At 49.7% G+C, this 18823-nt stretch overlaps 3 protein-coding genes across 6 annotated transcripts in view; 1 reads left to right on the forward strand and 2 right to left on the reverse strand.

Moving 5' to 3' along the window:
• The window catches only part of LOC116823724 (uncharacterized), a 162298-nt gene that overhangs the window by 112790 nt on the left and 30685 nt on the right, over window positions 1-18823 (forward strand). The window lies entirely within an intron of this gene.
• LOC116823722 (zinc finger protein RFP-like) lies at window positions 464-9784 on the reverse strand. The gene is given in 8 exon segments (XM_032778487.2): window positions 464-612; window positions 614-876; window positions 2022-2081; window positions 4435-4550; window positions 5279-5301; window positions 5617-5847; window positions 6229-6324; window positions 9359-9784. Coding segments are annotated over 8 exon segments (1290 nt in total). The 3' UTR covers window positions 464-537.
• LOC116823721 (zinc finger protein RFP-like) overlaps window positions 12892-18823 on the reverse strand; it is a 415971-nt gene continuing 410039 nt past the window's right edge. For 2 of the 3 annotated variants that reach the window (XM_075071626.1, XM_032778486.2), the window contains exons 2-7: window positions 18404-18499; window positions 17610-17840; window positions 16976-16998; window positions 16127-16242; window positions 14915-14974; window positions 12892-14044 (exon numbers count right to left, since the gene is read on the reverse strand). In XM_075071626.1, coding sequence (XP_074927727.1) covers window positions 13530-14044; window positions 14915-14974; window positions 16127-16242; window positions 16976-16998; window positions 17610-17840; window positions 18404-18499 — 1041 coding nt within the window. In that variant the 3' untranslated portion in view covers window positions 12892-13529. The remainder of the gene's footprint in view (window positions 14045-14914; window positions 14975-16126; window positions 16243-16975; window positions 16999-17609; window positions 17841-18403; window positions 18500-18823) is intronic. The other variant, XM_075071627.1, reaches the window with a different exon arrangement.

Raw genomic sequence — 18823 nt, forward strand, 5'->3', positions numbered from 1 at the left:
GCTGGCGGNGTTTGACAGCCCAGAGGCTGCACAGAGTTGAGACCTGAAGCAAGCTCCAGGGTCACACAGTGTGCTCAGGGGAGGGGGCGGGGGGGAGGATGCCCACCAGTGGGTGATCAGGATTTTTTTCTAGGGCAAAGAGGTGGGCTTCTCTGCCTCACTCATGCCCTGCTCTCTGTGGTTTGACAGCCCAGAGGCTGCACAGAGTTGAGACCTGAAGCAAGCTCCAGGGTCACAGTGATGGCATGATAGAAAGTCCACAGGGAGAGGTCATAGAGATTAGGGTGTGTGGGGCTAGAGAGACTGATGTCAGGACCCCCAGTGGAATATTTCACCCCTGACCTCCCCCCGCCACCATGTCTCAGGGACACAGGCTGAGCTGGGATCCCAGCCCCACCCAGAACCAGGGTCGGATTCTCTCCCCGGGGATGGAGCCCGGCGGGAAAGTGAAGATCGGGGCCTCGTCACCAGCATCTATAAATGTCACCTGCCCCCAGTCACAGTCCAGACAAACCCGGATGCTGCTGGGGGCCCGGCTCAGGGGCAGGGGGGTCTCAGGGGAGGTGAGAGCCCGGAACTGACCCCACCACCGCTCCACAGCCCAGATCCCCCCCTCAGGGCTACGGCTGATCTCTCCCTTCCTCCCCACAGACTCTCTGGCCACCCCCACAGCCCAGCGTTCCCCATCCCCCACCTCCACCTCCCAGCAATATCTCCCCGAGGTGAATCCCTCACAGCCCAGCACACACAGCGCAGTGTCAAATCTCTCAGGGGTGTCGGGCAGATCCTGCCATTTGTATTCCCATCTCACACTTTTCCAATCCGCAGAGAGGACAAGGTCAGGATGAGCTGTGTCTGGATCCAGAGTCACATTCACTGGGTGGGGGATAAAGAATCAGAGCGTTAGGGGCAGAGCTCAGCCTTGGGGGCGGCTGGGATCATTTCTCACACTCCCCAGCAGCCCTGTTCTGGCTGGGAAAGGCCTAGATCCCAGGGCCCCGCCTCTGTCCTGGGCACTTAAGACTGAGCAGAGATGTGTCTGCAGCTCCTCAGCCTGTTTCTCATTTGCTTGCAAAAGCTTCAGCTCCCAGTTCCCACTGCTGGGGCTGCTCCATTCCAGCAGCAGAGACACAGCCAAGAAGGGATCAGAAACTTTTATTGAGGAGGGGACGGGTACCAGCTTAAAAACCCAGTGAGAAACTCCCTCCCCTAATGCAGCCTCCTCTCCCAGGCCAGGGAACAGAGAGGAAGGTGCAGCAGTGGGGAAGAGCCACTTAACATCAGAGAGTAGGAGGTGGCATTGGGTCGGGGAGCCCCATCTCCAGCCCAGAGAGAAGGGAGGAGCTGGCAGCCTCACAGGGAGAGCATCTCCCCAATCCAGGAAGCAGTGAGCAGCTCCACTGAGAGCCCAGCCCTGCCCAGAGGAAAGGCAGGATGTTGGAGACACGTGATGGGGAGTCTCTGGGTAAAGCAGAGGGATGTGTCAGCCCTCAGGGCAGGGAGCTCTGTTCGGTTGCTGCTCAGGGAGAGCGTTTCTGTTCAGCAGCCTGGGCATGAACTCAGCACTAAATTTGGTGTCAGGGTTATTTGTGTGATGTCAGCTTGGAATCCCCCCAGGTGTTCCGGCACCTTGGTAGACGTTTGGGGGGAAGGGAGAGGCATGAGGGCCCATTGCCTGAGGCCCCACCTACTCGTGGCCCTGCCCCATTACTCCTCTTCCCACTGAGGCCCTGACCCCTCGCCATGCTGGGAGCTTTTCCACTGTGGGGAGCCTCAGACCCTACACCTGCCCTGGGCTGGTGTCTGGGGGGCCTGGGAGCAGCCCCCAGGCCATATTTACACTCCCCAGAGTGCACCACCCCAGGGCAGGTGGAGGTTGCAGGGTTCCCCAGGACCGCCCAAGCTCCCTGGGTGACAGCTGAGCTCCAGCTTCTGGCCTGGCCAGGGGGCAGGGCCTCGGGGGAAAAGGAGCAGGGGTGGGATCTGAGAGGGGCAGGGCTGGAAAGAGGCTGCAGTCTCACCCTGTCTGTGTGCTCCAAGTGGTTCTCTTCTTTTTATCTCCAATTCAGAGGGCAGAGTGTCTGGAGGGGGAAAGGATAAGAGGGATGAGATTTCAGGCTTTCATATTTATACCAGCGTCCCCACTCTGAACTCAAAGAGCTGTGTTTTCATCATGACAGAGAGACAGACAGAGAGACCCAGAGACACACTCAAATATTTAATATAAGAAGGTCTGAAATCTTAATCTATTTCCTTTCTCATTCAGGCATCTCTCAGCAATGGAACCAGCATCCCTGCAGCCTCACAACCATCCCAGGACCCACAATCTGTAAGTGTGATTTACTTTTCCTCTCATCACCCCTCCTACCCTTCAGACCCCACTTGGTTTGTCTCGTTCACTTACTGCCTTTTGTCACAACCTAGACCCAGATCATGCAAAGACTTTGGAATAAAAGTAACTTTACCCACTTTGGTCCCTTTGACACAAACGGGATGTTGAGAGTTTGCAAAATCCTGGTTCTAGTTGTGAGCTGTTGGGTTTGTTTACACAGCATCTCTAAAGAGAGCAGCATGAAGGGGCCCTCCTCCTCCTTAGGCAGAAATAGGAATAATAATAGAATAATAGGACTAGAAGGAACCTCGAGAGGTCATCAAGTCCAGTCCCCTGCACTCATGGCAGGACCAAGCACCATCTAGACCATAGGACAAAACAATAAAATAATTTTATCAATGTGGAAATTGAGGCGGGGGAAGGTTGGCTCCATGGGCCAGATTCACCCCGTACCAGCAAAAGGAGAGAGAGAAGGGAATTTGTGACTCTGCTATTCAGTGGCTGCAGGGGCTGGTGCAGACCTTGGCGTAGGCTAAGGAAGTTCTTAAGCCAGCCAGAGAGCAGAGTGTCCGAGGCCCAGTTTTACACTGCCCACCTCCCTCTATCCCTCATCCACCCCCTTCCACTTCCACCCACCCTCACCACCTCCACCCCATTCCCAGCCCTCTCAGGAACACGCCTTGTGCCTGCAGCTGTGGAGGAGGCATAAGAGACTCCTGTACTGGAGGAATCCCTTGCCGTGGGGGAGGGGTTTTCTCCTTCCCTGAAGCCCAGGTGCCCAGGCGAGCTACATATGGGGCCAGAGCCCAGTGATGGGCTGGACTGGGTCCAGGTGTAACAACTGACCTTTAATTTTGGGTGCTGACCTTTAGGCACCTGGGGCGTGGTTCTCAGAGGGGCTGGTCTCCTGCAGCTCCCACTGACTCCACCTGCAGCTGTGGAAGCTACATGGGTCTGGTGCACCTGCCCTGCAGCTCTCTAGTTGGGAGAGGGAAACTCGGGTGCCCCAAATTGGGCCATTTTCCTGAATTTGGGACTGAATGTTGTGACCTTTGGTAAGTCATGAATTAATGTGAGACATCCTGATGTCAGGGTCCCTGCTACACCTGCTCCATTTGTCTGCTTTCCACTAGTTATTATATTAAGTATTGAGAATTGGTGCAAGGGTCATTTCTTATACACAAGTTTGGACAGAGAGACTGTGCATTTGTACTGACTGACTTGGCTTTGGCCTGGTGAGCCGTTTACTTGACATAAGGGAAACGTTGCCTTAAATGACCTGTTTTATTAAGTGATGTGTTCATAAGTTGCTCTGTGGGACAAAGAGACGTTTTGACCACACTATGTGCTTCAAGACAACAGACACCCAAAGTGGCAAAGTCCAAAAACCCCAATGTGGAGAAAAGGGTCAAAGTTATCTGTGCACATCAGTGTGTACTCAGTATGTACTGAGTGATGATGAATGAATCAGAAAAGAGAATAACATGAAAATAGTTTGGACAACGAAAGCCCTGCCAATTAAAAAGTTAATGCATGTGCAGTGCATGATTTAGGCAAGACACTTACTATTCATAACACACAAAGGTGATTGGAAAAGATCTAATAAATACATAATCTGGATGTGTATAAGATGTCAGATGTATGGAGCAGTCAGAGCATCAAAAGAGAAATGCATCATGATCCACCTTTGCCCCAGGAGAAGGTAACTGGGCAGTATTTCTTTCAGTATGTCTGTCATTTCTTATTTGAGTAGTAATTGTAATGACAAGACATGCTTTTGGAACAAATAAGTGGTTGAATTAATCAACCTAAGTGTCCTGGACCCCAAGTGTGTGACATTATTATCCAACAATTTTAAATAGAAGCATAATATAATCTATGGGAACTGAAACAACCACTCAGCCAACCTCAGATGAGATGGGAAGATTTCATCCTGAAAAGATATTGCCACACATGGAGAAGGAAGCCCAGGATACTAGAAGAATGGTCAATCAAGGTAATCAAGGTGATAAACTAATTATGAACCAATTGATCAGCGTCATTGTCTTCCCACAGACTCAGACACTTAACCTAATTTCCCCTCCTACATCCCTTCTAGGTACCTTTGAACTTCCTCAGAGTCTCCAATAATGCAATAGTTTTCTGGAAGTAACCACTGACTTGCTCTTCCAATTCAGGAGAAATCTCCTCTGGCTGCTGGAACGTTCCCTTCTCACACCTGGAGGGAAACAATTTCACGTGATTATATTGCATTTAGTGATTGATTATAAGTTTTTGTTAGTGACTCGCTGCTCTAATAGGCCTGGAGTTAGAATTCCTCGACTTCTCCCAGCCTCAGAGCAGGTGCAGCACAGGCCGTGGCCATGAAATGTTCCCCTCAAAGGACCCATTAATATTCTTCAACTCTGGCCCGGTGAGATCAGCTCTGGGGACAAAAGGGGAATTGAGTCTCCATGGCCAATTCACACCTTGGCCTCCATGCTCTGAGGACAGGAGGTTCCCAGGTGAAGTGCTGTAGAAATTTGCCCTCTAGGAACTAGACTGAGACACCAAATCCCCCTTCTCCAGCTCATTCCACACAGGTCTCCTAACAGTCCTCAGGTGGGAAAGACTCTTGACCACTGCCGCCCTGGGCTGAATGGTGACCAGTCCCCCAGCAGTGACAGGCCCATATTCCATCTCCACAATCCTGAGGCAGCCAGTCCCCCAGGGAGGTGACATCTCTGGGAAATACTTGAGGTCAGTCCTTCCCACGGAATGGAGAATTCCAGAGTCTTCTATACAAGGGTGAGAACCTCAGGATGAAGTTGATGAGAGATTCGTATCCAATGTGACCTTCCCCTCACATTTTGCTGTAAAGTCCTGGGGAGATGTGGTGCTAACATCACCACCAAGCTCTTTCCCAGCGTTGTGAAGTGTGAGGGGGAGTGAGAGAGAGACACGTACCTGCTCAAAGTTCTTCTAATATCCTAGAAGAGAGAGAGAAAAAAGAATCTCAGTCCCCTCTGACACACACAGGGGATCCCAGGGAAGAGATTTAGGACGTATGGGGGAAGAGATACCCTACCCTGGCCCCAGGGCTATGGATTCCCCAAGCTAATGGGGCTTTCCCTTCTCTCATATCTCTGTGCCTGTGACTCTGCAAAGAACAATGGTCATTCACATGTCAGCAATGTACACGCCGAGTTACACTGAGATCTCTGTCTGCTGGACCCCAGTGCTTATGATTCAGGACCCCTCCCTTCCATGTGTGGGGAGCTGGGACATTTCGCACTCAGTCTCACCTGCAGGAATTCACTCGCTGGCTTCTGACACTTCCCCTCCAGCTCACTGATCAGCTCACTGAGACAGGAAATCTCCTTGGCGAATTTACTGATATTTTCATTCTGGATCCTCACAATCTCCTCATCCAGCTTCTCCAGCTGGCCCAGCAGGTGTCGCTCTTGTTCCTCCAGGAACTGCCGCAGTTGCTGAAATTCAGACACAATTTTCTGCCTCTTGGTTTGTGTCTGTATCTGTATGAAAATAGAGCAAGGGCTGGTCAGGGACATGGATGATGCCCGGGGCCCTTTCATGGAGAGCTGAGTGTGCAGGAGGAAGATCTTTTAAAATTCTAAGATCATGTTAGTGCAAGAAATGACCAGACACAGGGGACAGCACTTCACGGGGACATTCAGTTCACTTGGGGAGGATTTCTGGGCAAGCCATGAGGGCTACACATTAACTCATCAACTGCAATGGAAGCTTAGGGCTTGTCTACACACAGATCTAACCCAGCAATTCATGATCAGGGAGGAACACACACAAGCCCATGTTCATCAAGACCACAGAGGAATATGCCTCCAAACAGATGTCCCACTGCCAGTCCCTGCTGGTTCATAACAACAGGCACCTACCAGATATTCCCAGCTTTTCGCTTCTCCAGTCTCTTTTAATTCCAGCAGCTTTTCTCTCTCTTCTCTCAGAGTCTTCAAATGGGCCTGAAGTTTTTCCTGAAGAAACAGAAATGATTCAGGAAGTTTCATTTTGAGGGTTGAGAGGGGTGTGAACTGAGTGTTTTTCCACCCAATCCCAAGATGACTGTTGGTTCCAACCGCTTTGTGACATCAGGGCCACCAAGGAGATGAAACCTCATTAATGGAAACTAGGAGCATGTCACATTCAGACTCGTTACCAATTCTGGTTCAGTGTTTTTAGTAATTAGCAGGAGATCTCAATTATACCCAAGCTTTACTGGTATTTGTGAACTGATTAATCATACAAAGCATAACAGGGCACTGGAGTCACATGGGGATGAATCAATAAACCTGTTTTTTGAAGGTTTAACAAACCAAGTGATACAAATCTCAGAAGCCACCAGGGTTTAAATATGGGCTGGGATTTCAGCTCTGAAGCCCTGGGGCTGCACTGGTTGGGCAGAGCTGGTCTAAGCACCAGGGCAAACCCCATGAGATATCAGGAGGCCATTCGTCTGGTTTGAAGCTGCGCAGTCCCAGTTTTGCGGAGCACTATCCCTGTCCGACAGGGACTTGGCACTGGACGTTGCTTTGTCTGGTGCAAAAGAGAAAGGAGGAGACGGAGGATGCAGAAGGACACCCATGAGGGTGGGGCTGGGGGTGGACCTCTATGCACAATGATGCAGGTGGGGGGCCTGCTCACAAAGGTGGGGGGTCCACACAGGGCGACTGATACTGGCGAGGACAGGCCCATGCAGGCAGGTGTGAGGATGTCCCGTGTTCTGGGGATGCCTCGGTGAGCATCCTAATTAGACATGCAGATTTGTATAAAGAACGGTTGGTGTTTGTCCCAGTGCTGCCCTACACCCTTTCCGTGGCTGTCACGGAGTCCCCGGGCGATGCTCTGGAACTGCTCCCCACAAAGCCAGTCAGGACTTTGGGGAGCCTCCTCTCTCTTGAAGCAGACTGTCTTCAGGGCAAGAAGATTACATGGCTTCACCTCCTGGGTCTCTCCTTGAAGCATTCGGTAACCTCTGCCCTTCCGTGCACTTCCTACAGTGAGCCCGCCCCGGCAGGGTCCTGGGGAAGCCAGAGGGTCCTGCACCCCCACTTCGCTTTGCAGTCAGTCGTGACTCTTAGCCAGCCAGTAAAACAGAGGTTTATTAGATGACAGGAACATGGACTAAAACAGAGCTTGTAGGTACAGAGAATGGGATCCCTCAGCCAGGTCCATTCTGGGGCCCAGCAAGGCAGACCACCCCGTTTGCCCTCACTTCCAGTCCCCAGCCAGCTCCAAACTGAAACTCCCTCCAGCCCCTCCCTTCTGGCCTTTGTCTTTTTCCCAGGCCAGGAGGTCACCTCATCTCTTTGTTCACCTTTATCTCCTTGCAGGGGCGGGGAAGGGCCCCAGCCATTTGTTGCCAGGATACAAAGTATTGGCAATTTATGCACACTGGAGACTTAAGAAATGCATAGGGGAAACTGAGGCACCCACACAGTATTCAGAGGAAACATTAAGAACAGTCCCACTTTGTCACAGTAGCAATGCCCCCTTGGCAGGTACCGCCCCCCCCAACGGTGCCATTCCCTGGTAAAGATCCTGGAAGCAATGCATTCTGGGAGATTTCCAAAGGCTGCCTGGTGGGACTAATGGAACCACTCTGACTGGTCCTTGCCCACGTACACAACAGAACAGGTCAGACTGGCACCGCTCAGCTCCAGCCTGGGGTTGGTTTTGCTACAACCCAGTGTAATCCCAGTGGTACTTGGCATGGACCTGAGCTGTCTGGAGCCCTTTTGTGTGCAGACTGAAGGTGCTCGGGGTCCTACGCAGCATTCAGCCCAGTGATCTCCTCTAGTGCAGGCCGGCAGCATCTGAGTTTAACCTCTCATGGAGCAGCACAGGAGTTCAGAATCCCAGTGAGAAATTTCATCTCCCTGCTGGGCCTGGGGCCTTTATCAAGGCAGTTCTCCCTGCTAATGGACACACTTCATCAGGGAGGAAACTGACACTGTGGAGACAGCATGGTCTAGTGGCTAGGGCCCTGGACCAGGTCTAGGAAGACCTCAGTTCTGTTCCCATATACCAATGACCCTGGGCAACTCTCTGGGCCTCAGTTTCTCTCCTACCCTTTGTTTGTCTTGCCTATTTATGCTGTAACCTGCTCAGAGAAGACATTGTCCCCTGCTGCTTTTTGTGCAGGGCCCAGATCTCATTTGAGGTCTGTAGGGGCTACTGTGATGCAATAAGGTAATCATAATAATAGGCACCAACTTCCACTGTTCCCGGTGGATGCTCGACCCCACCCCCACCCCTGCACCACCCTCGCCCTGCCCCCATTCCATCCCTTTCCCAAAGTCCCCACCCCTTCCCTCCCCCATTCCACCTCTTTCCCCAAGTCCCCGCCTCTTCTCCACCTCCTCCCCTGAGCGTGCCGCGTCCCCACTCCTCCCCATCCCTCCTGGAAAGTCCTAAGAGCTGCCAAATAGCTGTTTGGTGGCAGGAAGCACTGGGAGGTAGGCGGAGGAGCAGGGTTGTGGCGTGCTGGGGGGGAGGAGGTTTGGTGGCGCGGGGATGGAGGGGAGCTTGGCTGCTGGTGGGTGCAGAGCACCCACTAATTTTTCCCAGGGGGTGCTCCAGCCACAGAGCACCCCAGAGTCAGTGCCTATGATCATAATAATAATTTCTATTAAACAAATCCGTAACAAGAGCAGCTTGTAACTTCCCCTTCTCCAGGCTGAGGGCAACGTGTTCATATAGATTGGTCTGCAGCTCTTCTGAGTCAAGCTTCACTGAGTATTTCACAGCTTCCGCTGTGTTAAAGCTGGTTTGAAAAGGATTCAGCATCTCAGAAAAGTTTCGCCCCTCAGGGGGTGTCTGTAAAGAGTTTATAGTTTGCTTCTGTGGCCAAATGGCCAAATCATTAATTTTGTCATAGCATCTCCTATACCATGAAGGCTTTACGGAGCTGAATGATGTCTCACAGCTGTGCCATGTAACTTTCAGTGAAATTAGCCTGTAATTAAAATCCAAAGTTTTTACCCATTAAACTCAACAGCAATTCCCTACCTTGTACTCCTGGGCAGCTTCCTCTACGGGAACCACCATGTGAGCTCTGTGCGCCTGGGACAGATGGCAAACCAGACAGATTGAAGTTTCATCCTCTTTACAGAACAGTTTCAGAGCTTCCTGATGTTCCCCACACACCCCATCACCTCCTGCTCCCTTCGCTGCCTTATTTGCCTGTAAACTCAGCCGACTGGCGATTTCTACCATGTTTGCCAGCTGCCTGTTTGGCCTGAGGTTTCTCTCTTGCACAGTTTTCCTGCACTGAGGGCAGGAGATGTCTCTATCGGATCCCTCCCAGCACTGGCTGATGCAGACTTGGCAGAAATTGTGCCCACAGTTTGTAATCACTGGGTCCTTAAAATAGTCCAGACAAATGGGACATGTAGCTTCCTCCTGGAGACTTTCCATGGGGTTCTCTGCAGCCATGGCTTCCTCTGGGCGGTGTAACAGGGTAAGAACTAAGAAGTTTCAATTCCCTCCTGAATTTACACTCTGCCCCGCCTACAGCAACAACTGGGTGTTTCCCTTCCTGGACTGATGCACACTGTTTGCTGAATTGGAAGGAGCCCACTGGTAACAATTCAGCTCTGAGGGTTTAGTGAAAAATATACCACTAGTGTTCTGGTCCTGCAGTCAGTCCCCTGTGCTGGTGTGGGGGTCAATCACTGGGGCTTCCCGTGGACATCAGCATCTGCCTGTCCTGATGAGCTTGCAGGAGCCAGGTGGGTCTGTGTGTCTAAGGAGTGATAGTCAGGCTTGGTAGAATTCATTTGTAATACAAAATTTTGACAGATGTTTATTTTTAAACAACTTTTATGCTTATTGATTTAAACTTTCACAGGTGCACAAAAATGTGGATTTTAAGCATTTCATTCCAATTTTTATCAATTTAAATTTTCATAGTGGTTAGAAATTTAGAGCAGGATCAGACAGTATTTTGGTCAGACAATGAGAGTAGAGACAGATTAAAAAAGCTAAAGCTTCATATCCATTAAAATAGAGATTTTCAACCTCACATGTCAAAATATGCAAAGTAAATATTCTTAAATCAATGTCAAAGTTCTGAGGCAGCATTGTTCTTACTGGGCCTATTGGTAAATTTTAATTATTGTCAATGGAAGTATTTTTTCATGGTCTCTGTGTGTAAATCAACATTTTCAGACATCGACCGATAAAGTCTAATCCTTCCAAGTGATATGAAATTCACAGGCCAAAACCTTGGTTACGCTGGTATCAACATTTCAAAGCCTGATTCACACGTATACTGAGGTTGCTCTGGCTAAATGTAAAGGTGCCACAGTGCTACCAACACTCATGATTTTATCATGAGTCTTATAATATTTGTTGTGTTTGTTAAAGCCCCAACTCCTGGAAGCGTGTGATGAGGTGAGACTCTTGGCTTATATTTCCTAAACAAAGGAACTTTCCAGTTTTCTTGGTTGCAGAGGGAAAAAGAAAATGATACAAATTGTGATCTGAGTGGTTTCAAAGTAGCAGCCGTGTTAGTCTGTATTCTCAAAAAGGAGTACTTGTGACACCTTAGAGACTAACAAATTTATTACAGCATAAGCTTTCGTGGGCTACAGCCCACTTCTTCGGATGCATAGAATGGAACACACAGACAGGAGATATTTATACATACAGAGAACATGAAAAGGAGGAAGTACGCATACCAACAGGAAGAGTCTAATCAATTGAGATGAGCTATCATCAGCAGGAGAAAAAAAACTTTTGAAGTGATAATCAAGATGACCCATAGAAGGGATGAGGAGAACTTAACATGGGGAAATAGATTCAATTAGTGTAATGACTCAACCATTCCCCGTCTCTGTTTAAACCCAAGTTAAGACGTGAGCTGTAGCCCACGAAAGCTTATGCTGAAATAAATTTGTTAGTCTCTAAGGTGCCACAAGTACTCCTGTTCTTTTTATGATCTGAGTGAAGCCTAAAGATCTGAGAAGGCAGAGGATGAATAGAAAGAACCAATAGTTATTACTGTTATGTTTAAGTCAGTCTCATGGTTTTTAAGGCAATTTCATCATTTCAGCGGTCCTGACTCATCATTTTTTAAAAGTTTGGGACTGGCAAGACTGTGAGAATTCAGGCCTTAAATCTCTATCTGCTACCCATGGAAAGCCTCCTAATTCAGTGCCATGATTTATCTGAAACAGCACACTTATAGACAGGGAAATAGACAGAGAGGCCAAGGTGTGGAAATGCGCATAGAGCCGGGCTGTGGGCCCACAAAGCAAATGATCCCAGCCCCCCCTGGATTGGCGGTGAAGTAAAGAGATAAATTTGAACTTTCATTTTTTTTATGTAGGTCCTTAGAGCCTTTGCTGGAGACAAGACCTGAAAACATGAACTGATCGCTGCCAAGGCAGCACTGCCAGCATCACGTAACCAAAAATCTGGAGAGTTGCTGATGGAAGCACGAGGGGTTTTTTAAAATCACATTCTGGACTTTTTGTTTGTTTCTGAACATTCAGGATTCTCTCTGCTCACATTCCCAATCTTTTCTACTCAACCCTGAGAGCAAGAAAGTGATCTTTGTTAGAGTGAGCACTGAAATTGCCACCCAATCACAGGATTCCAGGAGCTGAGGCATTAAGAGAAACACCAGCTAGCGAAAGAGTCAGTGTGATGCCCATGCACTGTGTAGGGAGTTCAGGGCCCAACTCAGCTTTGCAGAGTTGCAGACTGTGATTTTCTAGTTGCCCACAAATTAGGCTCTGCCATGAAGCTCAACATTGCAACACCAAGTCCCTTCATCGATTGCACCCTGTGTAACCAGTCACCCCTCTGCAGAGCACAGCTGAGCAATTCCTGATTGACATGGGTGTGCACAGGACAGAGACAGAGCACAGGCTGGAGAGTGACACATCACAGTAAACCCAAACTCTCCTCCTAGAGGCGCGATAGTCCCTGTGGGGGCTGGGGGGACACAGTCAAGTCAGGAAGCAAATCCCATGACTCTGCCCCCGGCAGCTGCAGCTGGGACAGTAAAGTGGAACAAACGAGAAGAATTGTTTGTAATGTTTTATTTACAGAATTAGGTTTGCCAACGTTCTCATGAACACCCTTGTCCCAACCCTACAGAGCTGAGAAGCCTTAATAACCACAGCATAGAAAGGCGATCCCCAGCTACCGAGAACAGTTTTCTTAATAGCACAGCAGTACAGTTGCCCAGGAATTAATATAGGGAATTAATGAGTAACAGTCTCACTTTCAGGAACTTGTAAGAAATCTCTCCATCCCTCGCACGTTCCCTTTCCTTCTCCCTTTTCTTTCATATTGTCCTTTTCTACTCATTTTTCTAGCCCTCACTTCCCACCACTGTTTATTTTCCTGTGTCTCTCCCACGCTCCTCTCCTCTCTTTCACACCTCTTCTCTCACGGCTGCTCCCTTTTCACCCCTGATTGTATGACTTCCCATCTTGCTGCTCCCGGCTGGTCCCCCTGGTAGGGATATTTTCCTGTCCCTCTTCTCATTTCTTTTTTCCTGTCCCTCTTCTCATTTCTTCTTGCCACCATTTCTCATAGACTCTCCCTTTATTCTTGTTTAATTTTCATTCACATTTTTCTTCTTGCTTCTTCTAATTTCCCCTGGTTAAACCTGCCCTGTCCCTACCTCTCCAAGTGCTGCCAACCTCAGGAGTTTTAAACAAGATCATGAGACTGACCCCTTGATGATTTTTTTAAGGTTATATAATGGGGGTTTTTTTGGTCAATCTCCCCCTCCGACCTCTGTGTGACAATCACAGGGTCGCCAGCTGTCCTGTAGGAGCTCTGGCTGGGAGACCCCAGTGAGATCAGATCCCACAGATCTGTACAAAACACTCCCTGGTGCTGCTTCTCCCCAACCCCCAAACCCTGATTCATGCTGTGTCCCTGCCATCCCCACCTCCGCGTGTCCCAAACCCGGCTATTAGTGTTACTCCCTGCCTAGCCCCCTCACTGCCCCTCACTCCTCCTGCAGCCCTCGGGGTTCTTCCCCCCGCCCCCTTCCATCCCGGGGGCTGCAGGGAAGGGGAGGGGCTTCCATGGGTCATAAAGATGAGGAGTCAGGGACTGGGTAGACAGGAATCCTCCAAGGTCATACAGACTGGGGTGTGTGAGCATCGAAAGGCTGATTTCAAGTTCTCCAGTGGGATATCCCCCACACACGCCCTCAGGGGCACAGTCTGAGCTGGGATCCCAGCCACACCCAGAGCCAAGGTCGGATTCTTCCCCCAGGGATGGATCCTGGCGGGAAAGTGAAGATCGGGGCCTCGTCACCGGCATCAATAAAAATCACCTGCCCCTGGTCACAGTCCAGACAAACCCGGATCCTGCTGGGGATTCGGCGCCGGGGAAGGGGGTTCTCAGGGGAGGTAAGAGCCCAGAACTGATCCCCCAACCACCCAACAGCCCAGATCCCCCCATCAGGGCTACAGCTGATCCATCCCTTCCTCCTCACAGACTCTCTGGCCACACCCACAGCCCAGCCTCCCCCACCCCCCACCTCCACCTCCCAGCAATGTCTCCCCGAGGTGAATCCCTCACAGCCCAGCACACAGGGCTTAGTGTCAAATCTCTCAGGGATGTTGGGCAGCTGCTGCCGTGTGTCTCCCCGCGTCACACTTTTCCAGTCCTCGGACAGGACGAGGTTGGGATGAGCCGTGTCTAGATCCAGAGTCACATTCACTGGGGAGAGAGAATCAGAGCGTTAGGGGCAGAGTTCAGCCCTGCGGGAGACTGGGACCATTTCTCACTCTCCCCAGCAGCCCTATCCTGGCTGGGACAGGCCTGGATCCCAGGTTGCTGCCTCTGTCCTGGGCACCTGAGACTGAGCAGGGATATCACTGCAGTTCTTCAGTCTGTGTAATGGGACCCACTTAGTTAGTTTTTCATTTGCTTGCTGAGGCTTCAGCTCCTTGGTCCCTCTGCTGGGGCTGCTCCATTCCCAGCATCAGAGACACAGCAAGGAAGATTTTGGTGAAGAGGAAGCAGAGGAGGCAGGTACCAGGTTTGAACCCCAGAGGGAAGCTCCCTCCCCTAAATGCAGCCTCCACTTACCAGCCAGAGTAGGAAGAACTAATTAAGAGAAGAGTAGGAGGTGGCATTGGGTGGGATAGCCCCATCCCCAGTCTAGAGAGAAGGGAGGAGCTGCCAGCATCACAGGGAGAGCATCTCCCTAATCCAGGAAGAGGGGAGCAGCTCCAGTGGGAGAGCCCAGCCCTGCCCAGAGAAAAGGCAGGATGTTGGAGAAGCGGATGGGGGAGACCCCTGCACTGGGGTAGAGCAGAGGGATGTGTCAGCCCTCAGGGCAGCGAGCTCTGTTCACAGGCTGCTCAGGGAGAGTTTTTCTGTTCAGCAGGGTGGGCATGAACTCAGCACTAAGGTTGGTGTCAGGAGTATTTGTGTGACTTCAGCGTGGGAGCTCCTCACTGGTCAGTGTGTTGTTTTTAGGGCTATGTGTGTCATGGTCGGTATCGGTTTGGTTGGTAACTTTAGCTACAATCTCATGAAGACGTTTTCTGATAATTTAAAGACAATCTCCAGCTGCAGTCTCACCCTGTCTGAACGTTCCTAGTGATCCTCCTCTTTTCATCTCTAGTGCAAATGGCAGAGTGTCTGGAGGGGGGAAAGGAGAAAAGAGATGAGATTTAAGGCTTTCATATTTATAACAGCGTCCCCACTCTCAACTCCTAGAACTGTCTTTTAATTATGACAGAGAAACACACCGAGAAACACACAGATATTTTACATAAAAAGGTCTGAAATTCATTCAGGCATCTCCCAGCAATGGATCCAACATCCTTACAACCTCACAACCATCCCAGGACAGACAATCTCTAAGTGAGATTTACTTTTTCCCTCCTCATCCCCTCCCACTCTTCAGACCCCGGTTGGTTTGTCTCATTCACTTACTGCCTTTTGTCATAATCTAGACCCAGAGCCTGCAAAGACTTTGGCATAAAAGTAACTTTGCCCAGTTTAGTCGCTTCGACACTAATGGGATGTTGAGAGTTTCCTAAATCCTGGCTTTAACTGTGAGCTGTTGGGTCTGTTTACTCAGAGTCTCTACAGAGAGCAGCATGACAGGTTCTTGTCCTCCATAGGGAGAATTAGAAATAATAGTAAAACCATTTTATAAATGTGGAAATTGAGGTGGGGGGAAATCCTTGACTTGATTTTCCTTGACCTCACCTCAGTCCCTGGAAAAATCATGGAGCAGGTACTCAAGGAATCAATTCTGAAGCACCATATTTGGGGTTGGGAAGGAATTTTCCCCCAAGTCAGAATGGCAGAGAGCTTGGGGGGTTTTCTGCCTTTCTCTGCAGCATGGGGCATGGGTCACTTGCAGATTTAAACCAGTGTCAGTGGTGGATTCTCTGTAACTTGAAGTCTTTAAATCATGATTTGAGGACTCCAGTAACTCAGCCAGAGGTTAGGGGTCTATTACAGGAGTGGGTAGGTGAGGTTCTGTGACCTGCAATGGGCAGGAGGTCAGACTGGATGATCGTGATGGTCCCTTTTGGCCTTAAAGTCTAGGAGTCTGAGTCATTTCTTTCTTTAACAGTAATTGTCATGGGAAGGCATGTTTTTAGTAAAAATAAAGGCTTGAGTATATCAACCTGAGTGACTTGGATCCCAAGTGCTTGACATTCTCACCCAACAATTCAATAGAAGCATCATCTAATTGTGAACCAATTGGCTAGAGCCACTCTCCTCCATGTCTCAGAGACTAATCCCAACTTCCATTCCTAGATCCCTACTAGGTACCTTTGAACTTCCCCAGAGTCTCCAACACCACAATCATTTTCCGGGAGAAACCACTGACTCGCTCTTCCAGTTCAGGAGAAATCTCCTCTGGCTGCTGGAACTTCCCCTTCTCACACCTGGAGAGAAACAATTTCACATGATTATATTTCACCGTGTGACTCATTATAAGTTCTGGCTAGTGAGTTGCTGCTCTAATGGGCCTGGAGTTAGAATTCCTCAACTTCTCCCAGCCTCAGAGCAGGTGTGACACAGCCCATGGCCGTACAACATTCCCTTCAAGGACTCATTAATATTCTTCAACTCGGACCTGGAGAGATCAGCTCTGGGGACAAAAGGGGAAATGAGTCTCTATGGCTAATTCACTCCTTGGCCTCCATGCTCTGAGAGACAGGAGGTTCCCATGTGAAGTGCTGTAGAAATCTGCCCTGTAGGAACTAGACTGAGATAACAACTCCCCCTTCTCCAGCTCATTCCACACAGGTCTCCAAACAGTCCTCAGGTGTGAAAGACTCCCGATCGCTGCTGCCCTAGGCTGAATAGTGACCAGTGCCCAAGCAGTGACAGGCCCCAGGCCCATATTCCATCCCCACAGTCCTGAAGCAGCCAGTCCCTTGGGGAGGTGACATCTCTAGGAAATACTTGAGGTCAGTCTTTCCCACTGAATGGAGAATTATAGAGTCTTGTATACAAGGGTGAGAACCTCAGGATGAAGTTGATCAGAGAGATTCATATCCAGCTTGTGACCTTCCTCACACATTTTAGAGCCCTGAGGAGATGCAGTGCTAACATCACCACCAATCTCTTTCCCAGTATTCTCAAGTGTGAGGAGAGTGAGAGAGAACCACGTACCTGCTCAAGGTGCTTCTAATATCCTAGAAGAGAGAGAGACAAAAGAATTTCAGTCCCATCTGACACACATCCACAGGAGATTCCAGGGAAGGGATTTTGCAAATACGGGGAAGAGAGGCCCTGGCCTGGCCTAGGGTCATAGATTCCCTGAGCTAATGGGGCTTTTCCATCTCTCATATCCCTGTGTCTGTGACTCTGCAAAGAATAATAGTTGTTCACATGTCAGCAATGCACATGCTGACTTACACCATGGTCTCCGACTGCTGGACTCCAGTGCGTAGGATGCAGGAGCCCTCCCTTCCCTGTGTGGGGATCTGGCATGTTTCTAATAACGGATGCCAGTTTCCAATTGTCCCTGGAGGTGCTCAACCTCATGCCCCATCCCCACTCCACCTCTTCCCCCAATGCCACACCCCAGCGCTACTCTTCCCGCTCCCACTCCACCCTGCCTCTTCCCTGCCTCCTCTCCTGAGCACACTCCCTCCCTGCTCCTCCCCCTCTCTCCCAGCAACTCCCGCACACAGTGCAACAGCTGATTGCAACAGGCAGGTGGTGCTGGAGGGAGGGGGAAGAATCGATCAGCTGGGAGCTGGCTGCCCTGGAGCCCCCATTTATGTTTCTCATTCAGTATCACCTGCAGGAATTCACTTGTTGGCTTCTGACACTTCCCCTCCATCTCACTGATCAGCTCACTGAGATGGAAAATCTGCGCAGAGAGTTTACTGACATTTTCATTCCATATCTTCACAATCTCCTTGTCCAGGTTCTCCAGCTGGGCCAGCAGGAGTCGCTCTTGTTCCTCCAGGAACTGCCGCAGTTGATGAAATTCAGACACAATCTTCTGCCTCTCGGTTTGTGTTTGTTTCTGTAGGAAAATAGGGAAAAGGGCTGGTCAGGGACATGGATGGAGCCCGGGGTCCTTTCATGGAGAGCTGAGTGTGCAGGAGAGAGAATATCTTTAAAAATCCTAGGCAGGGGATTCTCTCATACTTTCCCCTTTGGCCCCTGTATCTCTGAAAGGGATGTTTCCATGCTTGTCATGGTCAGCATATTCTGTTATTCATGGTCTCTGGGAATTCAGACCCAGGGCAGCAGGAGGCAGGACTCAGCAGTACCCTGACAGAGATGCCACGGGAGTTAAAAGAAACATAGATTTGAAAAATGCACAAATATGACCAGACACAGTGGACAGCACTTCACAGGGACATTCAGTTCACTTGGGGAGGATTTTTGAGCAAGCCACAAGGACTAGACATTAACTCAGTAACTGAAATGGAAACTTAGGGCTTGTCTACACATGAATCAAACCAGCAATCCATGGTCATGGAGAAACACACAAGTCCATGTTGACCAAGGTCACACAGGAGTCTGCCTCCAAACAGACCTCCCACTGCCAGTCCCTTCCGGTTAATAACAACAAGCACCTACCAGATACTCCCGGCTATTCCCCTCTCCAGTCGCTTTCAATCCCAGCAGCTTTTCTCTCTCTTCCCTCAGAGTCTTCAAATGGGCCTGGATTCTTTCCTGAAGAAACAGAAAAAGATTTGGGAAGTTTCTGGATAGTTGAGAGGTGCTTGGAAGTGGGTGTTTTTCCATCCAAAACCCAAGATGACTGTGGTTCTAATCACTTTGTGACATCAGGGCCATCAAAGAGATGAAACCTCATTAATGGAGACTGGGGACGTGTCACATTCCGATTTGTTACCAGTTGCAGTCCAGCCTTTTTAGTAATTAGAGAGAGATCTCAATTATACTCAAGCTTTACTGGTATTTGTGAACTGATTAGTGGTACAGAGCATAACAGGGCACTGGAGTCACATGGGGGTGAATCAATAAACCTGTTTTTAG

The sequence above is a fragment of the Chelonoidis abingdonii genome, chromosome 12 (genome assembly GCF_003597395.2).
Source record: "Chelonoidis abingdonii isolate Lonesome George chromosome 12, CheloAbing_2.0, whole genome shotgun sequence".
In the NCBI taxonomy this organism is placed as follows: domain Eukaryota; kingdom Metazoa; phylum Chordata; order Testudines; family Testudinidae; genus Chelonoidis; species Chelonoidis abingdonii.